This window comes from Equus przewalskii, unplaced genomic scaffold, assembly GCF_037783145.1.
Source record: "Equus przewalskii isolate Varuska unplaced genomic scaffold, EquPr2 contig_9514, whole genome shotgun sequence".
Classification (NCBI taxonomy): domain Eukaryota; kingdom Metazoa; phylum Chordata; class Mammalia; order Perissodactyla; family Equidae; genus Equus; species Equus przewalskii.
This window is the reverse complement of record NW_027228290.1, coordinates 14,553-31,088: the sequence shown is the minus strand read 5'-3', so window position 1 is coordinate 31,088 and position 16,536 is coordinate 14,553. Positions and strand designations below refer to the sequence as shown.

Below are 16,536 nucleotides of genomic sequence, written 5' to 3'. Positions count from 1 at the left end.
AGCTGGGTGCCTCAGCTTCAAATTCTCTATGAAGCAGGGGCTGCGGTCTCAACAGGGCTCAACTGTGGGAGGACTCCCACCCAAGATCACTGACATGGGTGTTGTCAGGATTCATCTGGACTGAGAGTCTGAGTTCCTGTCTGTCTGTTGGCTGGGCACCCCCTCAGTTCTCTCCTATGGAGCCTCTACACAGGGCAACTGAAAGCATCAGTGCTTGCTCTCTCAGTTCCAGAGATAAGACAGAGAGAGAGTTGCAAACAGGAGAGGAGGAGGGAACCCAAGAACGCCTGTAAGAAGGAAGTGACAGGCTCTTCGTAATTAAAACTTGGAAGTGACATCCCATCACCTTGGGGGCATTCTGTTGATCAGAAGCCAGTTACTAACCACTTAGCTGTCACATAAGGACGTGCACTCCAGGAGGCAGGGAGCACTGGGAGCCATTGTGGAGGCTGCCCCACACACAGGCCGACATGAGGCACTTGGGTCTGATTCTAAGTAAAACAGGAGACCATGGGAAACTTTTGCCAGTGGATCACAATATACGAATTTCTTCTAATTTCAACCCCTGAAAAGTGCAGACCTAAAAATGAGGCCCGGGGGGGAGTGACTGTCCCAATCTTCCATCTTCCATCTCTAAGTTTCTGTATCAGACACATGTGACTCTAACCCACAGAAGTCATAGGTATTGTCACATACACACCTGATGATGTGCCTAGGAAATTGGTTTTAGCACCATCTCCACTGTGCAGGTTGGGAGACTGGGGAGGCCATGAGAGGCACAAATGGCTTTTCCAGGACTCAGAATTGGTAGGAAAAAAGAGGTCTGAACTCAGCTGTGTCTCCTCAAAGCTAGGGCCCTGGTCCCATTCCCAGAGCGCTGTGGGGAGGGCAGTGATGGATATTTGTGTACAATTATGGAGATGACATGGGCAAGGGCGATGAGCAGTCAACAGCCCAGAGGAGTCTTTGGGTGGGTCTGATTGAAGGAAGGGGCCCAGATAATGGAACCTTGAGAAGTGACCTCACTTCTTTGGTGACAGACCCCAACAGAACTTAGAACTTTGGTTACCAGGCACCCACATTCTAGACACAGCCTCACATCCAGCTCACTTGAATGGAGGCACTCAAGAGAACAAGATGTTTGCATGTTGTGTCCCAACTTTCCGAAGCTCTGGCTTCTAGAAATCTGACGAGAGCCTTTTTACCCACTGTAGACATTGACTCAACTCTCACCTCTAACACCTCTGGCCTTTTGGCAGGAGGAACCCTCAGGCAACACAGGGCAACCCAGGGCAGGCCGCTCCAGGTCAGGTCACAACTGTGCTCCCACCTGGCCAGCCCCACACCCCTTGATGCTCAAGGTGTGTGTGTGTGTTTGGGAGGTGCACTTAGGAAAGGTGGGGATGAGGGGGGACACATCCCGGGTAGGAGCAGGTAGTGAGATGTTGGAAGTCTGGCAATGGGTCATCTTCATACCCCACATCTTGCCTGGCAGGGTAGGAAGTTGAGTGCTGGGGACCGAGCTCCTTTATCCCTATGTGAATCCCAAGCCCACCAGGTGTCATCACATTCCAGCCCTGGCTGGAGGTCTATGCAGGTGCCCCTCTGAGCCTGATCTGTGGTGCGGGTTCCCCCTGGTGAGGTCCAGGCAGGCCCCTGATCCCTCCTGGTCTTTCTCCCGGGCACTGTGTTTGCAGAGCTGCACCCACAAGATGGTCACATAGTTAGTGAATGGTTTCAACTATGCCGTCTCCCTGGACAGGGGGCGGGTGCTCCAGGCCACCAACAATGACCCGGGCCGGGCTTAGTGCAGAGGGGTCTTCACACCCAGGACCCTGAGATGACCGAGGCAGTACCAGAATCCAGACCCAAATCTGAGACTCCCCTGAGACGCTCCCAGTGTTTTCTCACTAGAGTGTCCCACAGTCCCACTCCCAAAGGAATCACGACCTCCCCTCCTCCCCACCAGCTACATAGGCAGAAAGAAAGTAACCTCCATCCTCCTAGTGGTTCACGGTGATGCCACTGATTTTTTGTGTGTCCCTCCTCCTTCCACCCAGAGTGAAGATGACCCCTTTGTGAATTTAAATGAGGCCTGCCGGTGGCGGTCCCTCCAGCAGGCCTGATGGAGACTGACAAAGTCCACGGCACCAGCTTTCCTAGGTAGAAACATCTCAAATGTCACCACCTTTGTGTTCAACTACTCGGCCTTCAACACATCCCACCAGGTCCTGGACCAGCTGTTTACTGGGTGACTGCCCACTGCCAGCTGTAATTCTTGTAATGTCACTGCATCTCCCTGAGCCTCACTTTGCTCCTCTGAAAAGCGGGGTGGGAGAGGATAAACGTCATGGGGTTCTTGGAGGGACTAATGGGATCAGCCATGGCGGGTGCTGACCTGGTGCCTGGCTCTGCAGATGGGGCTGTGGGGTGAGCTGTGGTTGTTCATGGTTATTATTGGTTCTTCCTCATGGAAAGTAGTCTGTCTCACCCGTCTCTGGGATGTGGTCTTTCTGAGTTTGGCAAAGCACACGGACAGCACCCTGTCAAGGAGTTTGAGATTCCAGAGAGATGGTCTTGGTCCTTGTGCTTGGTGGGGCCAATTAAGGATGTCTGGGGAGCAGAGGGGCCCCAGGCCCACTCCGACATCTGGGATGCTTCTGGCTGGACTTCATTCACTCAACCATGTATGTGAAGCACCTACTACGTGCAGGATTTTTGGAGACACTTAGCATAACTCAGTGAATCCAGGTGTCCAACAGATACAATCCCTGCGTCTCAGTTGTAGTCTGAGAGTCAAATAGTCACATTAGACATCATTCGCAAGTCCTGTCGTCCATCGCACATCCCAAATGGTGCTCTCGTCACCTCCTTTACATCTGGAGGCATCTTCCATTATCAGAACCAGGAGGGCAGACCACAGGATGCCGTAATAAAATGAGTGGCCTCTGGGTCCAGAAGGAGGGCGCCCTGTCTCTACAGAACAGGGTTGGGGGAAATGGGGGACGGTGGCTGGGGCCAGGCTGGCAAAACCCTGCATCTCACACATGTTTTGATTCTCATTGGAAGGCTGAGGTCTGATGGCTTCCATTCCAGGAGGTCAGGATTCAAAGACCTGTAGATGGGTCCCAGGACCCCTGGGAACCAGAGTGGAGGCTGGGCTGGGCTGTCCCCTAGAGACCCATCCCCACCACAGTCCTATCTTGATCTGCCTCACCTTCTCCACATCCACTTCTTCGGACCACCCCCAGCAGGCCCAGAACAGGAGGTGTGTGAGCAACATGGTCACACGTCTGCCTCAGTCCTCAGTCCAGTTGCATAAATGCATGGAGGGCTGGGGTGGGCTTTGTCCAAGCCCTTCAGGAAGAGAGTGTCAGTGGGAAGAACAGACTCACACTGACTCTGTGTTCAACTTGCTGGATGAGCAGTCCTGCCACCACCAGGACAGCCACACAGGGGCGGGACTGGGCCGGGGCTCTCCTCTGGATGGGAATGGGCGGGCACAGGGGCCCAGACCAAATAAGGGCGCCTTCAGTGGGCAGTGTGGAGGGAAAGACCAGGCCTCTGACTCTGTTACCCAATGCCTTCCCCCAGTGCCGTCTCTTCGCACATGAAGCTGGCCCGTGTGCACGTGAGCTCGCCTACCTCAGAGCAGGAGGGCCACGCCTCCCTCCTCCCAGTCCAGCTGGAGCCTCCAGAGCCCATGGAGGCAGAGCTGGAAGGTGAGGGCCCTGCAGTCTGGGAAGATGATTTGCAGGGGGTTCACGGGCTGGGTTCCCTTAAGGCAGTTGGGTCCTTCCTGTCTTTGGAAAGACTCAGGGGAGGTCATCTACTTGATGATACTTTTTCTTTATGCTGCTCCAGGACCATCTCCAGAGCTCCCACCAGCTCCAGAGCCAGAGCAAGGGCCAGCTCCATGGCCTGGGCCAACTCCAATTCTAGTTCTACCACCTGTGCTAGAGCTGGAGCAAGTGTCACCTCCATCAGTCCCCCCAGGGCCAGAGCCATGCCAACAACAGCTCCAGCCCCAGTGCCAGATCCAGCTGGAGCCCGCTGGACCCTTGTCTCCAGGGAGAACACTTCCTCCATCTGGAGAGATTACATCAGAGCCCATCCAGTCCCAGAGCCCACCTGCCCCCGGGCTGTGACCACCAAGAGCCTGCTGTGGGAGGAGAAGCCTGACTTCCTGGAGTTCCGTCCCCAGCTGATTGCAGAGCAATTTACACTGATGGATGCGGTGAGCAGCCGGGCTCTCAGGGCAGGTGGGGCCGGCCTTCCCTGTGCCATCAGAGGCCCAAGACCTGCTGTTTCCTGATCCAGAATCCCATGTCCTACATCCAATCCCAGCTTTCCCACTTACACACATGTGCCCTGGGAAACCTCTTAACTCCCAAGCCTGTGCTGTCCGCATGTAGACACTAGACATGGACAAAAGAGCATCTGCCAGGCATAGTGGCTGTGCAGACGAATGAGGCGGAACAGAGAGGAAGGTGGGCAGAGTCTGGCCCTTTGGCGGGGGAGGGGAGGTCACTGAAGGGCTGTCAGGTCCTTGGGTGGGTCATCCATTTGCACAGGAGGCATCAACAGCCTTAGCAATTATTAGGGACCTCATATGTAATGACTACCTGGGAGACAAACATACAAAGATTGTGATTGTTACTCCTTGGGAGGACTGCACATCTGAATGAGGAGTCGGGCCCCAGGGTGATCAGAAAAGGTGGACGATGCCCCTTGCGTTCGTCAAGTATCAGCGGGGTTCTGGTGCCTGGAGTAGTGAGACTGGGCTGGGAGCGAATGCCACTTTCCTTCCCCACACTATTGGTCCTGGGTCATCCTGTGCTGGGTGCCCTCAGTGGGCATAGACAAAACCCAGGGACCCCCACAAGCCCCAGGCCACATCCTCAGCTTCCTGAGCTCCAGCTCTGACCACTGACTCTGCCTGGGACTGTGGACTGTGGACATGGAGCAGGCATGTGACAGGGCTGGGTGACACTCTCTTCCTCCCCAGGAGCTGTTCAAGAAAGTGATCCCCCCCACTGTCTGGACTCCGTCTGGTCCCCATGGGACAGCAGGGGCAATGAGCACCTGGCATGCACCATCCGTGCCACCATCACCCAGTTTATCACAGTGGTCAACTGTGTTGTCACCACCTGCCTGGGGGACCTGAGCATGACAGCCCAGGACAGGGCCAGGGTGGTGGAGCTCTGGATCCAGGTGTCCAAGGTACCTTCTGGGCGGCCCAGGGAGCCCCTCTCTGGAGTCATGGAAACTGCCCCTTCTCCTTCCTCAGCTCTCAGGATTGAAGTCTGTGCTCTGAGCCCTTGCACAGTCCCCAGGCCCCTCCTGCCGGGGCCTCACTGACCTTGACTCCTGGTCCCAGCGTGGGAAGCTCACTTCTTCCTGGGCTCCTTCCTTGGGTTGAGCTCAAATTCTCCAACCTGGGAATGCTACTCATCAGGTCCCAGGGGTGCCCTCACTGGGTTCCTCAGCATGCGTCTCATCCAAGACAGGAGATGTCCATGAGGGAACAGAAGCCAGAGGCAGCAGGGCTCCAGCTCTCCTCACCAGCTCACTCTCTTCCCTGCCCCAGGAGTGCCAAGGCCTGAGGAACTTTGCTTCACTGCGTGCCATCATCTCTGCTCTGCAGAGCTGCATGATCCATCGGCTCAAAAAGACATGGGGACATGTTTCCAGGTGGGTAGGCCTCTCTTCATGTGAGCATCACCTGGGAAGACCAGACACCCCCCATAGTGCTGGCATTGCCCCCTCAGTAAGCTGGCACCACCTTGGAGACAGCAAACCCTGGTGACAGAGACTCACCTGGCTGGCGGACTCTGAGTCTCTCTGGAAACTTAGGCCGGGGGCTTCTGCTTCAGGAATCAGTGTCCCTGAACGTCAGGTCCTGGGTTGAGGCAAAATGAAGATTTTCAAGTATTTGCTTTGCAGCAACAGAACTCTCCATCCGACTGAAACCACGACTGTTGAAAACACATCTGCTGAGGAGTTACAGGAATGGAGGCCCAGGTGACACCGGGAGAGCCCCCTCCCCAGTCCCGTGGAGACCCCAGGGCTCAGAGGACCCAGGGAAAATGCTCATCCAGGATGTTTGGATATTCTGGGTTTTCAAAGACACAGGGTTTACCCTTAAACCACTGCACAGGTTTTCATTCCTTTTCCCCCCTCAGGAAGAGCTCTCAAAAATTTTACAAAATTGTGCACCAAGGACCAGCGGGTGAGCAGGAAGCTGCTCATGGAGGTGAGTGGAGGCTGCAGATCTGGAAGGAGGGGAGGGGTGAGGGGAGGAGGGAGCAGGCAGGATGCGCTTTGCTGAGTTTTTCCCTTAAAGTTTCTCTGAGGAATAACCGTCTATATTGTTCTGATTGACAGGAAGAGAGGTGTTAGCTGCGTGGATGGGTGGGGGCAGTTAGGGACAGGAGGCCTTGGTCATGGGGCCCAGGGGTGTTGGCTGGACTGTCCAGGAGGGAGAGGAGCCAGCAGGATGAGCAGGTCTCTGGCTCCCATGCGGGTCCATCAGCCAGCACTTGACTCTCTCCAGGCTGTGGGTGGATGGAGGGGGTGGGGACTCTTTTCTTCCTGAAGCAGCCCCGTCTGTCCTCAGGAAGCCAGGCACCTGCTGCTCCTTCTGTCTTGGCTGCACGTCCAAGGACAGGGCACCCTGCCAGCCCCTGAGGTGGGCACTGCATGGTCCCATGGGCCAGGTGGACATGAGGGCTGCCCAGCATGGGATGAATGGTGGACCTGGGACAGAACTGTGTGCTCTCTGGGACTCCCCACTGTGCCCTGATAGTGGTCACTGCTGACATACCCAGTGGGGTTCTCACCTGCTGCCTTGTTGGCAGGGCACATGCCCCAGATGGCAATGAGAGTATCGGGGGATCCAATAGATTCTTCGTGGACCTTCCCGACTGGATGTTAGAAGTTTCCAAGAACAAAAGGAAGCAAATGTCACCATCAACCAGTGCCCTGGTCACCCCGTAACTGTCACTCAGATGTGGCACTAGGGGTCACCTTCCTGAGTGGATGAAAAGAGAGTTCTGTTCAGGGGAACGTCCTGAGGGATCCTAGGGAGCTGAGGCCTTTGGCATCGCCTCAGGTATAGCCTGGGGTCAGAGAATCCCAGGGGGCTGGGACAGGTAGATGCCACTTGGACAGGCCCTCTGAGACACCCTGCCCCTTGTCATCCATGGCTCAGCCTGGCTGAGGGTCTGCTCACACCCTGAGAGTCCAGAGGACATGACCATGTTCAGAGGTGTGTCTGTAGGTGGGGTGAAGGCAGATGGACAGGGCCTCTGGCTGGGAGGGGAAGGGGTCTCTCCTCTGTGGGCCTCTGAGCAAGTCAAGCCCCTCTGTGAGCCTCGGTCTCCCCATGTGGGACGTGGAGGGAGGTGATCTGTGGTACAAGCCCCACAAACGGGGGATGAGGTTCAAGGGAGGAGAGGAATGTGCAGGAGCTGTGTGCCGCCTCCTCCTCGAGGGGTGAGGGGAGAGCAGTGATGACAGTCAGATGACACTGAGTCCTCAGGAGGCCCTGGGAGGCAGGTGGAGTTCTCCTCACCCTTTCCAGATGAGGAGAGAGGCTGAGGGGCCTGGACAGGCCTGAGGCCACAGAGGAGCGAGTGTTGGAGCTGGGACTGATCGAGAATCAGAGCATCTGGAAAAGGGAGCAGCCACACACACGAGATGTCCAGGGTCCAAGATCAAGGGCCTGGGACACATGCCGAAGGGAGCATGGCCTACCTGACCTTGTCCTTGACCCTGCAGGAAGCGACCTCTTTGTGGGAGACCCTGGAGATGGATCCCTGGATAGCCCAGGAGAGGCAGCAGTGGCAGGTGAGGGTGCCTGTGGTGGGGAGGAGGGGTCCATGTGTCCGAGGAGAGGGTGCTCCACCCTCACAGCTGGAGGCCTCCACCAAGAGAGAGGTCCCTCCTCCTCCAGCCCAGCTCCTGGCCACGCAGAGCCTGAACCGGCTGCATTAGAAGTGAGCAGGAGGAGGCCTGGCAGGGCTGGCCCAGGAGGGACTTGGGGTGGGGAGGAGCAGGGACCACATTCCCTGGGATCTGCATAAAGCCAAGCCTGGGAGGTGACAGTGGAGATTGGTGTTCCTGGAAGGGGCTCCTGGGGGAGACTGCTGAGGGTCCTGGGCTGCTCTATGTGGGAGTCTGGGGTGGGCAGGAGGCTGGGGTGAGGGTTTTGGGGGGAGGGTCCCATGGGGGCACATGAAAGCCGGGACTCATAACCATTCCCACCCTGATGGCTCAGGGTGTCATCCCCTTCCTGGGCTCACTCCTCGATTACCTGCAGCTGCTGGACACTGAGATGGAGGATTATCTGAAGGAGCATGAGCATGGAGGGGGGAACAGGGAACAGGATCCGGAGGTTTGGGAGGCGAGAGCCCTGCACTGGGCCCTGAGCTCTCAGCACTTGGCAAAGCTCCTCTCCTGAGAACCTCCTGGCCGCCCCTGGAGCTGGGGCCTCAGGCACATCTTAGCAATGTGAGACCCAAGGCTCTGCATAAGCCCCCCTCCAGGCTCCCTGGGCTGGGGGAGCTCAGAGCTGCCTGACTACAGAGCTGCAGGAGGTGGTGTCAGAGCTGGACTCAGCCTCTCCCTCAGGCCCTGCCCCTGGGGGAGTGAAGTCAGCCCCTGCAAGTCAGGAAGCACATCCGTGGTCCAGCTGTCCCTTCCTTTCTGAGGGCTACGTCTCCCTGTCTGTCATCAGAGAGGTTGGAGCTACAGAGTCTGTGGCCTCAGTGACCCTGTCCCCCATGCGCTGGCGCCCAGAGCCTGGCCCAGGTTCAGGCTCTATTGTGGCAGTGTCTGCCCTCTGCTGGGCCCTGGCAGTCCTGCAACCTGGGAAGGGGTGGGCTGGGGGCTAGTCATGGGCCAAGGGGGCTGTTTCTGATGGACATTGGCTGTCTGCCTTTGAGGGAAATATGGTGAACTTCCAGAAATGGAGTGAGGTGAGCAGCCGTGCCCTCGATGTGGGGAGGGTGGGGCTGTGGAAATCAGAGACCTCCCCTGCAAGACTTTCTCTGGCCTCATCCCTTGGGTCTTATCTTTATTGGGAGAGTTAGATACAGGCAGCTGGGGATCCCATCACATTGGTGGGTGGGAGGAGGGGCTGACATCGAGGACACCTTCCTGGATGAGGAACTATTTCAAGCCAACTGTGAGAACAGGCAAGTCCTGAATGGAGTGGGAGGGAAGGAGGGTTCCCAATGAGCAAAGACCCCAGAGCAGCTCCTCACTACCCACAAGCTCCTGGCTCAGTTCTCCCCCAGGCCCTGTCTGCATCCTGTCCTTCCTCCCAGAAATTCAAGGTCATTAAAAGGATCCAGCTGCTCCAGGAGGCTGCCAATGAATGCCACCTGCAGCCCGAGGAGCACTTTGGGGCCTGTTTCCAGGCCATGGAGCCCCTCCGTGAGGAAGAGAGGTGAGTGCTCAGGAGCTGGGTGAGTGCAGGGCAGACTCTCTCTGAGGGCCAGCTCCGGACCAAGTGCCCACGGCTCCCTGATCAGCCCCAGACCTTGTTGCTTGGTGAACCCTGGCGAACCAAGACTCCAGCTGCTGGCAGGCTCTGGGAGGGACACCTGAGGTGTGGCTCCTGGTAGCTCACAGGTCCACTCTGTCCTGTAGCTACAGCCTGTCCTGCCAGCTGGAGCCCCCAAACCTGAAGGTGAGCAAAATGCGAGGCTTCTTCAGGAACAAGAAGAACCAGCCATCCTCAAGATTGGGGCTGAGTGAGTGTCGGGACCGCAGGGACTGAATCCAGGGGCTCATAAAGCTTTGGGCTCACTCTGTGCCTGGATCCCAGCTCCCCTGCTGACCAGTCCTGTGATGGGCCACTCCCTTCTCCTTGCTGGGACTCAGTTGCCCCCTCTGGTACGGGTGATGCTTTACGGTACCTCAATGTCAGACGAATGGGGTGCTGTGGATGCACTGAGCACTCAGCACCGGGTTTGGAGCACAGAGTGCAGTGGGGGCAGGGAGCTGGGCCATGCTTCTCAGGGAGGGACCCCAAAATAGCCTGTTTCTTCTATTCAGCTGCCATGCCCTTGGCCAGGAGCCATCACACTCTAGATGCCACCACAAGCTCAGCCTCTTCAGGCGCAGGGACATGGCTGGGACCCTGGTGGTGCACCAGGCCAGCTCTTCCCACCCGGATGTGAAGGAGGACATTGTAAGCTCTTTCCTGGTTTTGCCTAAATCCCAAAGGGGAGGGGACAATCCCCCTCCAACTCCCTGACATCTCTACCCCAGTGTCTATTTGCCTATTGGGGAGAGCAATATAATTTAATAGTAAGTCTCAGATTTGAATATTATACTAAAATCCTGTTTCTGTTACAGCCTGGGAGTTGTGGTGTGGTTCAACTCCTGTGCTCATATAAATGAGACACAGAACCTCACCTTCCTCCTTGAATTAAGAACTGGTGCACGGTCACAGCTCATTGTATGTGGGACAAGGGAGGAAGGCCAGCCCCCTCCCTGGCAAGTTAAGGACCCCACAAGTCCCCCTTCCTTAGAGGACAGGTTCGTTTCAGTGTGGTTCCCCTGGGCCAGGAGTGGAGACAGCCCCTCAGATCCCCCTGGATTTAGAGGCTGGAGGGACTTTCCCAGCAGAGCAACCAGCACAGAAATGTGGGTCTTTCAGATGGCACTTGCCAGGACCATGTCCTGCCCCGGGACAGTGGCTGCCTTTCTACAGCTTTCGAAGAAGAAGGAGGAATGTTTTCTGCTTCTCTTGTGGAGCTTTCTTTTGATCAATTTTTGGAACGTGTAGTTTTCTAATGAATCTCTGGAATTGCACTAACAGTAAATGGGGAAAAAATGTAAACAGATAAATCTTTGCATGTGGAAAGGACAAGGCCAGAGGAAGACCATTTGCAGACGGACTAAGGGCAGGCAGGACATCCCTCTGCAGGCCGCCTCTAGGGGCTCCCTGTTCACCCTTTACCTGGATTGGACTCCTCCCGGGATCCTGGTCCATGACCTTGGAAGTCCTTTTCCTGCTTGTTTCCTATCCAGAGGGAAAGATTTGTGAAGCAGCTTTTAAAGCTACAACAGGGCTTTGTTGCATAAGCATCACTGCTCCCTGTGAACTAGATTTCCAGCATCCCTGCACTTCCTTCTACAATTCTTTTTGGGCAGAAATTCCCTAAGGCCCCAGCCTCTCTGTCAGGTACAACGTGGCCATTCCTACCTAGCCAGGCCTGATGGATCAGCCGTGAGCTCTGGTTTGCCCAGGATAACGCACCTTAATCCTGGGCAGTGCATGACCCACACTCTCCCTTGCTGCCCAGGGTCCCATGTGGTTCTGAGGTTCATGCTCTCGGACAAACAATAGTTTACACGCTCAGTCTTATTGTTACCAGCTTGACCTAAAGGGTCATCTGGGCTCAATCCTATAGAGCTTCTAGCCCCCAGGATGGCTGTGTTCTTTTCCCCAGTCTTGTGCTGTGGTTATGTGGTTATGTGTTATGGGGATGTGAAACTTTCCTGTTGGGAGTTTTGAAAGATAAGGCATGAGAGGTGCCAGTATAGAGATGGGTCTAGCAGGGGAATGCCACCAATCTGATGAACATGGGCCTACACACACAACCTTACCAATTAAAATACTGAAACGCTTCCCATCTGGGTAGTGAATTGATACTGCTCTGAGCTCACCCTGAGAACCCGCCTCATGACCAGGAGCTACAGGGTTATCACCTGGCATTTTGAACGTCATCCCCTGAAACACTGTAAGACAAGGGCCACATGAATTCCTTGGTGGTTCTTCCTCCTCCTTGCTGAAGGCTGCAAGTGTCACCCTGGGAGGCCCTTTCAGTTCAGCCAGAAGCCGAGTATAAATCCCGCTTCCTGCAGCCCAGGCCCTTCCTGACAGGGCACAGCCATCCAGGAAAGAAAGAATTCACATATTGGTGTAGACACATAAACACACACACGCATATCCCACCCAAAGCCCAAGATGCATGAACTACAGAGATCAAAAGTGACTTCAGAAACAGATCAACCAATTGCAAATGAAGGGTTTCATTAAGATCCTGACTCAAATAAAATGTAAAACCAAGAAACAACCCGGAGAAAACTGGGAGACTTTGGAGGCTGACTAGATAGTTGATTATAGGAATGACATTTTTACTTTTGTGTGTGATAACTTTGTTGTGTTTGAGTCCCCAAAATCTCTCATCTGTAAGAGAAACTGATATATTTACACCTGAAATGATGTGCTCTCGGCATCTACAGCTGGCTAATTCCAGGGGATGGGTGTAAAGATAAAGCCAGATGGTTTATGAGTTGACAATCTCTGATGCAAGTGACAGGTTCACAGAGGTTGATTTTCCCTACTCTGAGATTTGGAGATTTTTGAAAACTTTCAGAAGACAATTTTCATAAAAATAGTATAATCACTGTTCACATTACAATGTTAAAAATGAAAACATTGCAAATATGAAGGAATGCTTCTTCTTCCTGACCTGGGGAAGCTCTGTCTGTCTGGCTTCTGTGAATGACCTGATGATGCCACTGATTATTCATTTATCTCATGTTTATTGAATAAGTACTATGTGCTCTGTACTGCGAGCAAGGTGAATGCATTTCCACATCTCCAGATCTAGTGTGGGAATGAAGGCACTGAGCCAGCTGTCAAGATTCTCTAAGTGGAAAATAATGCCCCACTGGGCATGGTCATTGTTAAGATTCCAAAATCAAAGCTAGACAAGTTTGCCATGGAACAAATCAGAGGTACTTAATTTATGATACAGAAATTACTTATGTCTGAATTAACATGTGACAAAGACTGAAGGATTTTGTTAAAATTAGATGCAAAATCATAATTTATGAAATCAGATTTAATATCACATTAAGAGATAAATCTCATTGAGTAGGTATTATCTCTTCATTGAGTGTAGAAAAAACAAATGTAAGTTCAAAACACTAATTCCTCAGCCTCAATTATCCTATTGATCTTAATATAAACAGGAAGAAAAATCATGGTAAATAAAAATCGAGGTTTCCCATGAAAGGTAAGGATCATGATGGATGTTACAAAGAGATGCTGTGGGGGTCAAGGCTGTCTCCTGGTGGATTTCTCACTGCACCACTCTCCTTTCCTTCAGCACCAATATCGCTTTCCTCACCGTGTTTTCAGGTGCCTTTCTTGGCTCCTGATTCTCTCTGCTTCCCTGGCAATCTCCTCTGTTCTCAAGCCAACAGTCAGTCTTTCCCATGCTTTTCTTCACTTGCAACGTCTGTCTCCTAATATCTCCAGAAGTTGCCTGTTGCCTGCAGAGGGGCTGTGAGAGACCCAGACCCGTTCCTGGACTCATCTCTGCCCAATATGGACACTGGTCAGGAGTGGGCTAGGGTTAGAGTGCAGATCCCTCAGCTCCAGCCACGGCCCAGGGATTCACCTAGACCACCTGGTGCAATTATCTTTAAGGTATTTGTGAATCAGAAGGACTTAAGAGTTCTCCTTCGCTGTTGCCAGCCTGGAGGCCCTGCAGTCTCTCCTCTCCATACACTCACCGGGTCTTCTCCAAGGTCTCCTCCCACTGATGGCCCCTGACCTCACGGCCAGGATGGGAAGTTATCCTGGTACCTGGCCTTTGGAATATGCAGCTGCTCAGCCTTCAGCGTGTACAGAGCTGCAGGTTTCTGCTTGGTTTTAGTTCATTGTTTCCACCATGAAATTGGGGCATATTTTTTGAACTTTCTCTTTAAAAATAAAATGTGAAATTTGAACAAAATGGGGGATGAAGACTACCATCCATGGAGAATGTTCTCAGCTCATTTGGCTATTCCACCCTCCTTCCCTCCCTGGAGAATGTGTCTTAAATGTGAATCACAATCATCTGGAGGGTTTTTAAAACTCAGATTGCTGGACCTCAAGTCAAGTCAATCTGGGGTGGGAATGGAGAATGTTCATTTCTAAGATGTTCCCAGGTGACACTGATGCTGCTAGTATAGGTACCACATATTAAGAATGGGATTCTGGGACATCATCAAGCCCATGTGAGACACGGACAGAAAGCTCAAGGTCATTATCCAATGTCAAATCCAGACAAACTTCCCTCCTCCATCTTGCTTCAGGATGTTACTCTCTCCCCTTCTCTGTCATTGTCAACTACACACATTCTGGTACCAAGTAACCCACTATCATTGGGAAACAGTGATCCAAGGGCCCCGTAGCTACTTTTAGAGTGCCATCTCTAATGAGATCATGCACTGTTCCACTCTTAGATACCCTCCCACAGCAAAATCCTGTCTTAACCCCACATTCTCCTCACAAATCAGGTACTCAAACACCACATTCCCACCACAAATCTCCAGTTCCTGTTTTTACATAAAGAACTCTACTGTAAATAACCAACCTTCAAGAAAACACTTTACTCCAGTATGAACATCTTCACAAGGCTCTCTCCTTTCTCTCTTCCTATTCCTTTCTTTCAATCTTGGATTCTGTGGTCCATCATTTCAATCATCCACTGACCATGCTCCCAGATTCATCACTCCCATCACATTGGCCCTGTAAGCCTCTGACTTTGGATAATTTCAAATACCTGCCATGCCACGTTGACACCTGCACTGAGGATCACCACCGAAGAGAGAGCACACGAGGAGTCTGTGCATCCCAACAGAGAATCAAGAGCAACCAGTGGGCCTATGTGCGTTCTTTAACATGCCCTGAATGCTCTGTTAATTTCTTTCCATTTCTTGAGTTCCATAAAACTCTATTTCCTCCCGACCTACTTCATATTTCACAGATAAATTGTTAACAACCTAGACAAGAACTGTTTCACTCTCAGGTCATCAGATCTACAAATATTCCTCATCGGGAATTCATTTATCACAACTTTTCTGTTGTTATAGCCAAATAAATTTCTTTCTCAGCTGAAACCATTCTGATTTTTAGCTCATCCTTCAATCTCAATGACCTTATGAGCTCCATATTTGAAGTACTTTCATTTACTTCCTTACTGTACAAATCTCTACCATCTACAAACCAATCCCTCATCCAGCATTCCTAATACTCCTCACCCCGCCGCCCTGCCATGTTCTCCCTCTCCTCCTCTTGCCAGGGATTCATTGTGAAAAGTTCACATCCATCCCAATGCCTCTATTTCCACAGTGCCCACCCAATCCCATATCCACATTCTGTGGATGCTTCTTTGGCTATGCTTACAAGCCCAATGTGGACTTTTCATTGTGTGTCTGACATGTCCTGCAGTAGCATGTGACATTGTGGACTTCAACTTCCTTTGAAAAGCCTGTTCATTCTTGGGGTCCACCAGCACTACACTGTGCTGCTCTTGCCTGTCCAAACTTCCTGGCTTCTCTTTAGGACCAACCCGCAATGACTGAGGCTTCCCAGAAGTCAGCCCTGCTCGGACATCCGTTCTCCCTCTGCACCCTCCTGCTGGGCAATCCCATCCATTTCCTGCTTCAAATATCACTAATGAGCCAAAAATATTCAAAGAGCCAGCACAGATCTGACTCTGACTCCTAGACTCAAATATCCACCTGCCCACTCACCACATTAGAGACATCAATGACTCAATTCACAGTGACTGGGTTCCAAGCTGAACAAACCACTTCCCCAAATAATTCACTTCTCTTCCAGTGTCCCCAAACTCACTTGTTTGTGCTAATATACTGTGTAACCCAGAGTGTCATTCTGGACACCCTTCCACCCCACACTCATAGCAATGGACCATCCATCCTCCCTCCTGAATCCACCTACATATTTTCCACTTTTGAATTTGAATTATTTCTAACCACTCTTCAAATCTCACACAAAATGTCATTTACCATAGTGAACTCCCCTGCTTTAGTAACCTAAATTACAAAACTCCATTTTTTCTCTTTGTTGATATTTTTTCTATTTTACCTATATGGAAATTATCTATTTCTTTCAATATTTAGTCCTTTCTCACTGAATTGACTACTCCACGAAGACAAGACTAATATGGATTTTCTGTTTCCCACAGCAGTGTTCACATATAGCTGTGCACACAAAAAGGCCTCAGCTATATTTTATGTATAATATATATATATTTATATACATATGAAATTCAAACACTAAAACTTTGCTTCCTGAAATATTTTAAATCCACCCACTTAACTACACTTACGTAAAGATATCATCTTTTGAGTGGTATACTGCAATAAATTAGCAATTACAGCTTAAGACGTTTTTCCTGCCCTCCTATCATAAGTATTAATACCACAATTTTCATTCCCTGATATGTTCCAGTTTGGAGGAAAAACTATTTGGCCATCCTATTTATAGAGCATCTACTATCTACAAAGTTCTGGTATAAAACCTGTGGTTTTAGTTTATCCAGAAATAAACTAAACAGACTCAATGCCCATTTGACTGAGTCTTAATGAGAGGAAAGAGAAAATAAACAAAGCAAAGAGTTTATAACATGTCATGTAGAAATAACCCCTGTTACTAAGTCAGAGAGAGACTTTGAGCCTGTGTGCACTTTCAAGTTTAGCTGGGTGCATGTGTAC

General features: G+C 51.9%; 1 protein-coding gene and 1 long non-coding RNA gene across 8 annotated transcripts; one reads left to right on the top strand and one right to left on the bottom strand.

Annotated features, from left to right (window-relative positions):
• The first annotated feature begins 1,091 nt into the window (after window positions 1-1,091).
• Window positions 1,092-13,766, top strand: LOC103545482 (ral guanine nucleotide dissociation stimulator-like). 7 transcript variants are annotated; one of them, XM_070606858.1, is made up of 13 exons: window positions 1,092-1,361; window positions 2,061-2,228; window positions 3,595-3,722; window positions 3,865-4,237; window positions 5,009-5,223; window positions 5,591-5,694; window positions 5,947-6,024; window positions 6,186-6,256; window positions 7,783-7,851; window positions 9,292-9,454; window positions 9,658-9,761; window positions 10,066-10,201; window positions 13,000-13,766. In XM_070606858.1, exons 5-12 carry the CDS (start codon window positions 5,170-5,172, stop codon window positions 10,188-10,190), a joined length of 768 nt encoding a protein of 255 aa, XP_070462959.1. In that variant the 5' UTR covers window positions 1,092-1,361; window positions 2,061-2,228; window positions 3,595-3,722; window positions 3,865-4,237; window positions 5,009-5,169; the 3' UTR covers window positions 10,191-10,201; window positions 13,000-13,766. The 7 variants fall into 7 exon arrangements, with proteins under 7 accessions (XP_070462959.1, XP_070462966.1, XP_070462965.1 ...); XM_070606865.1 differs by having other exon boundaries at window positions 1,109-1,306; window positions 2,061-2,280; window positions 9,333-9,454; XM_070606864.1 differs by having other exon boundaries at window positions 1,109-1,361; window positions 2,061-2,163; window positions 9,333-9,454.
• Window positions 5,363-7,880, bottom strand: LOC139081358 (uncharacterized). The gene is made up of 4 exons (XR_011536435.1): window positions 7,759-7,880; window positions 6,843-6,926; window positions 5,821-5,902; window positions 5,363-5,725 (listed from the first exon to the last, which is right to left on the bottom strand). It is a non-coding gene; the product is annotated as an uncharacterized lncRNA (long non-coding RNA).
• Window positions 13,767-16,536: the final 2,770 nt, after the last annotated feature.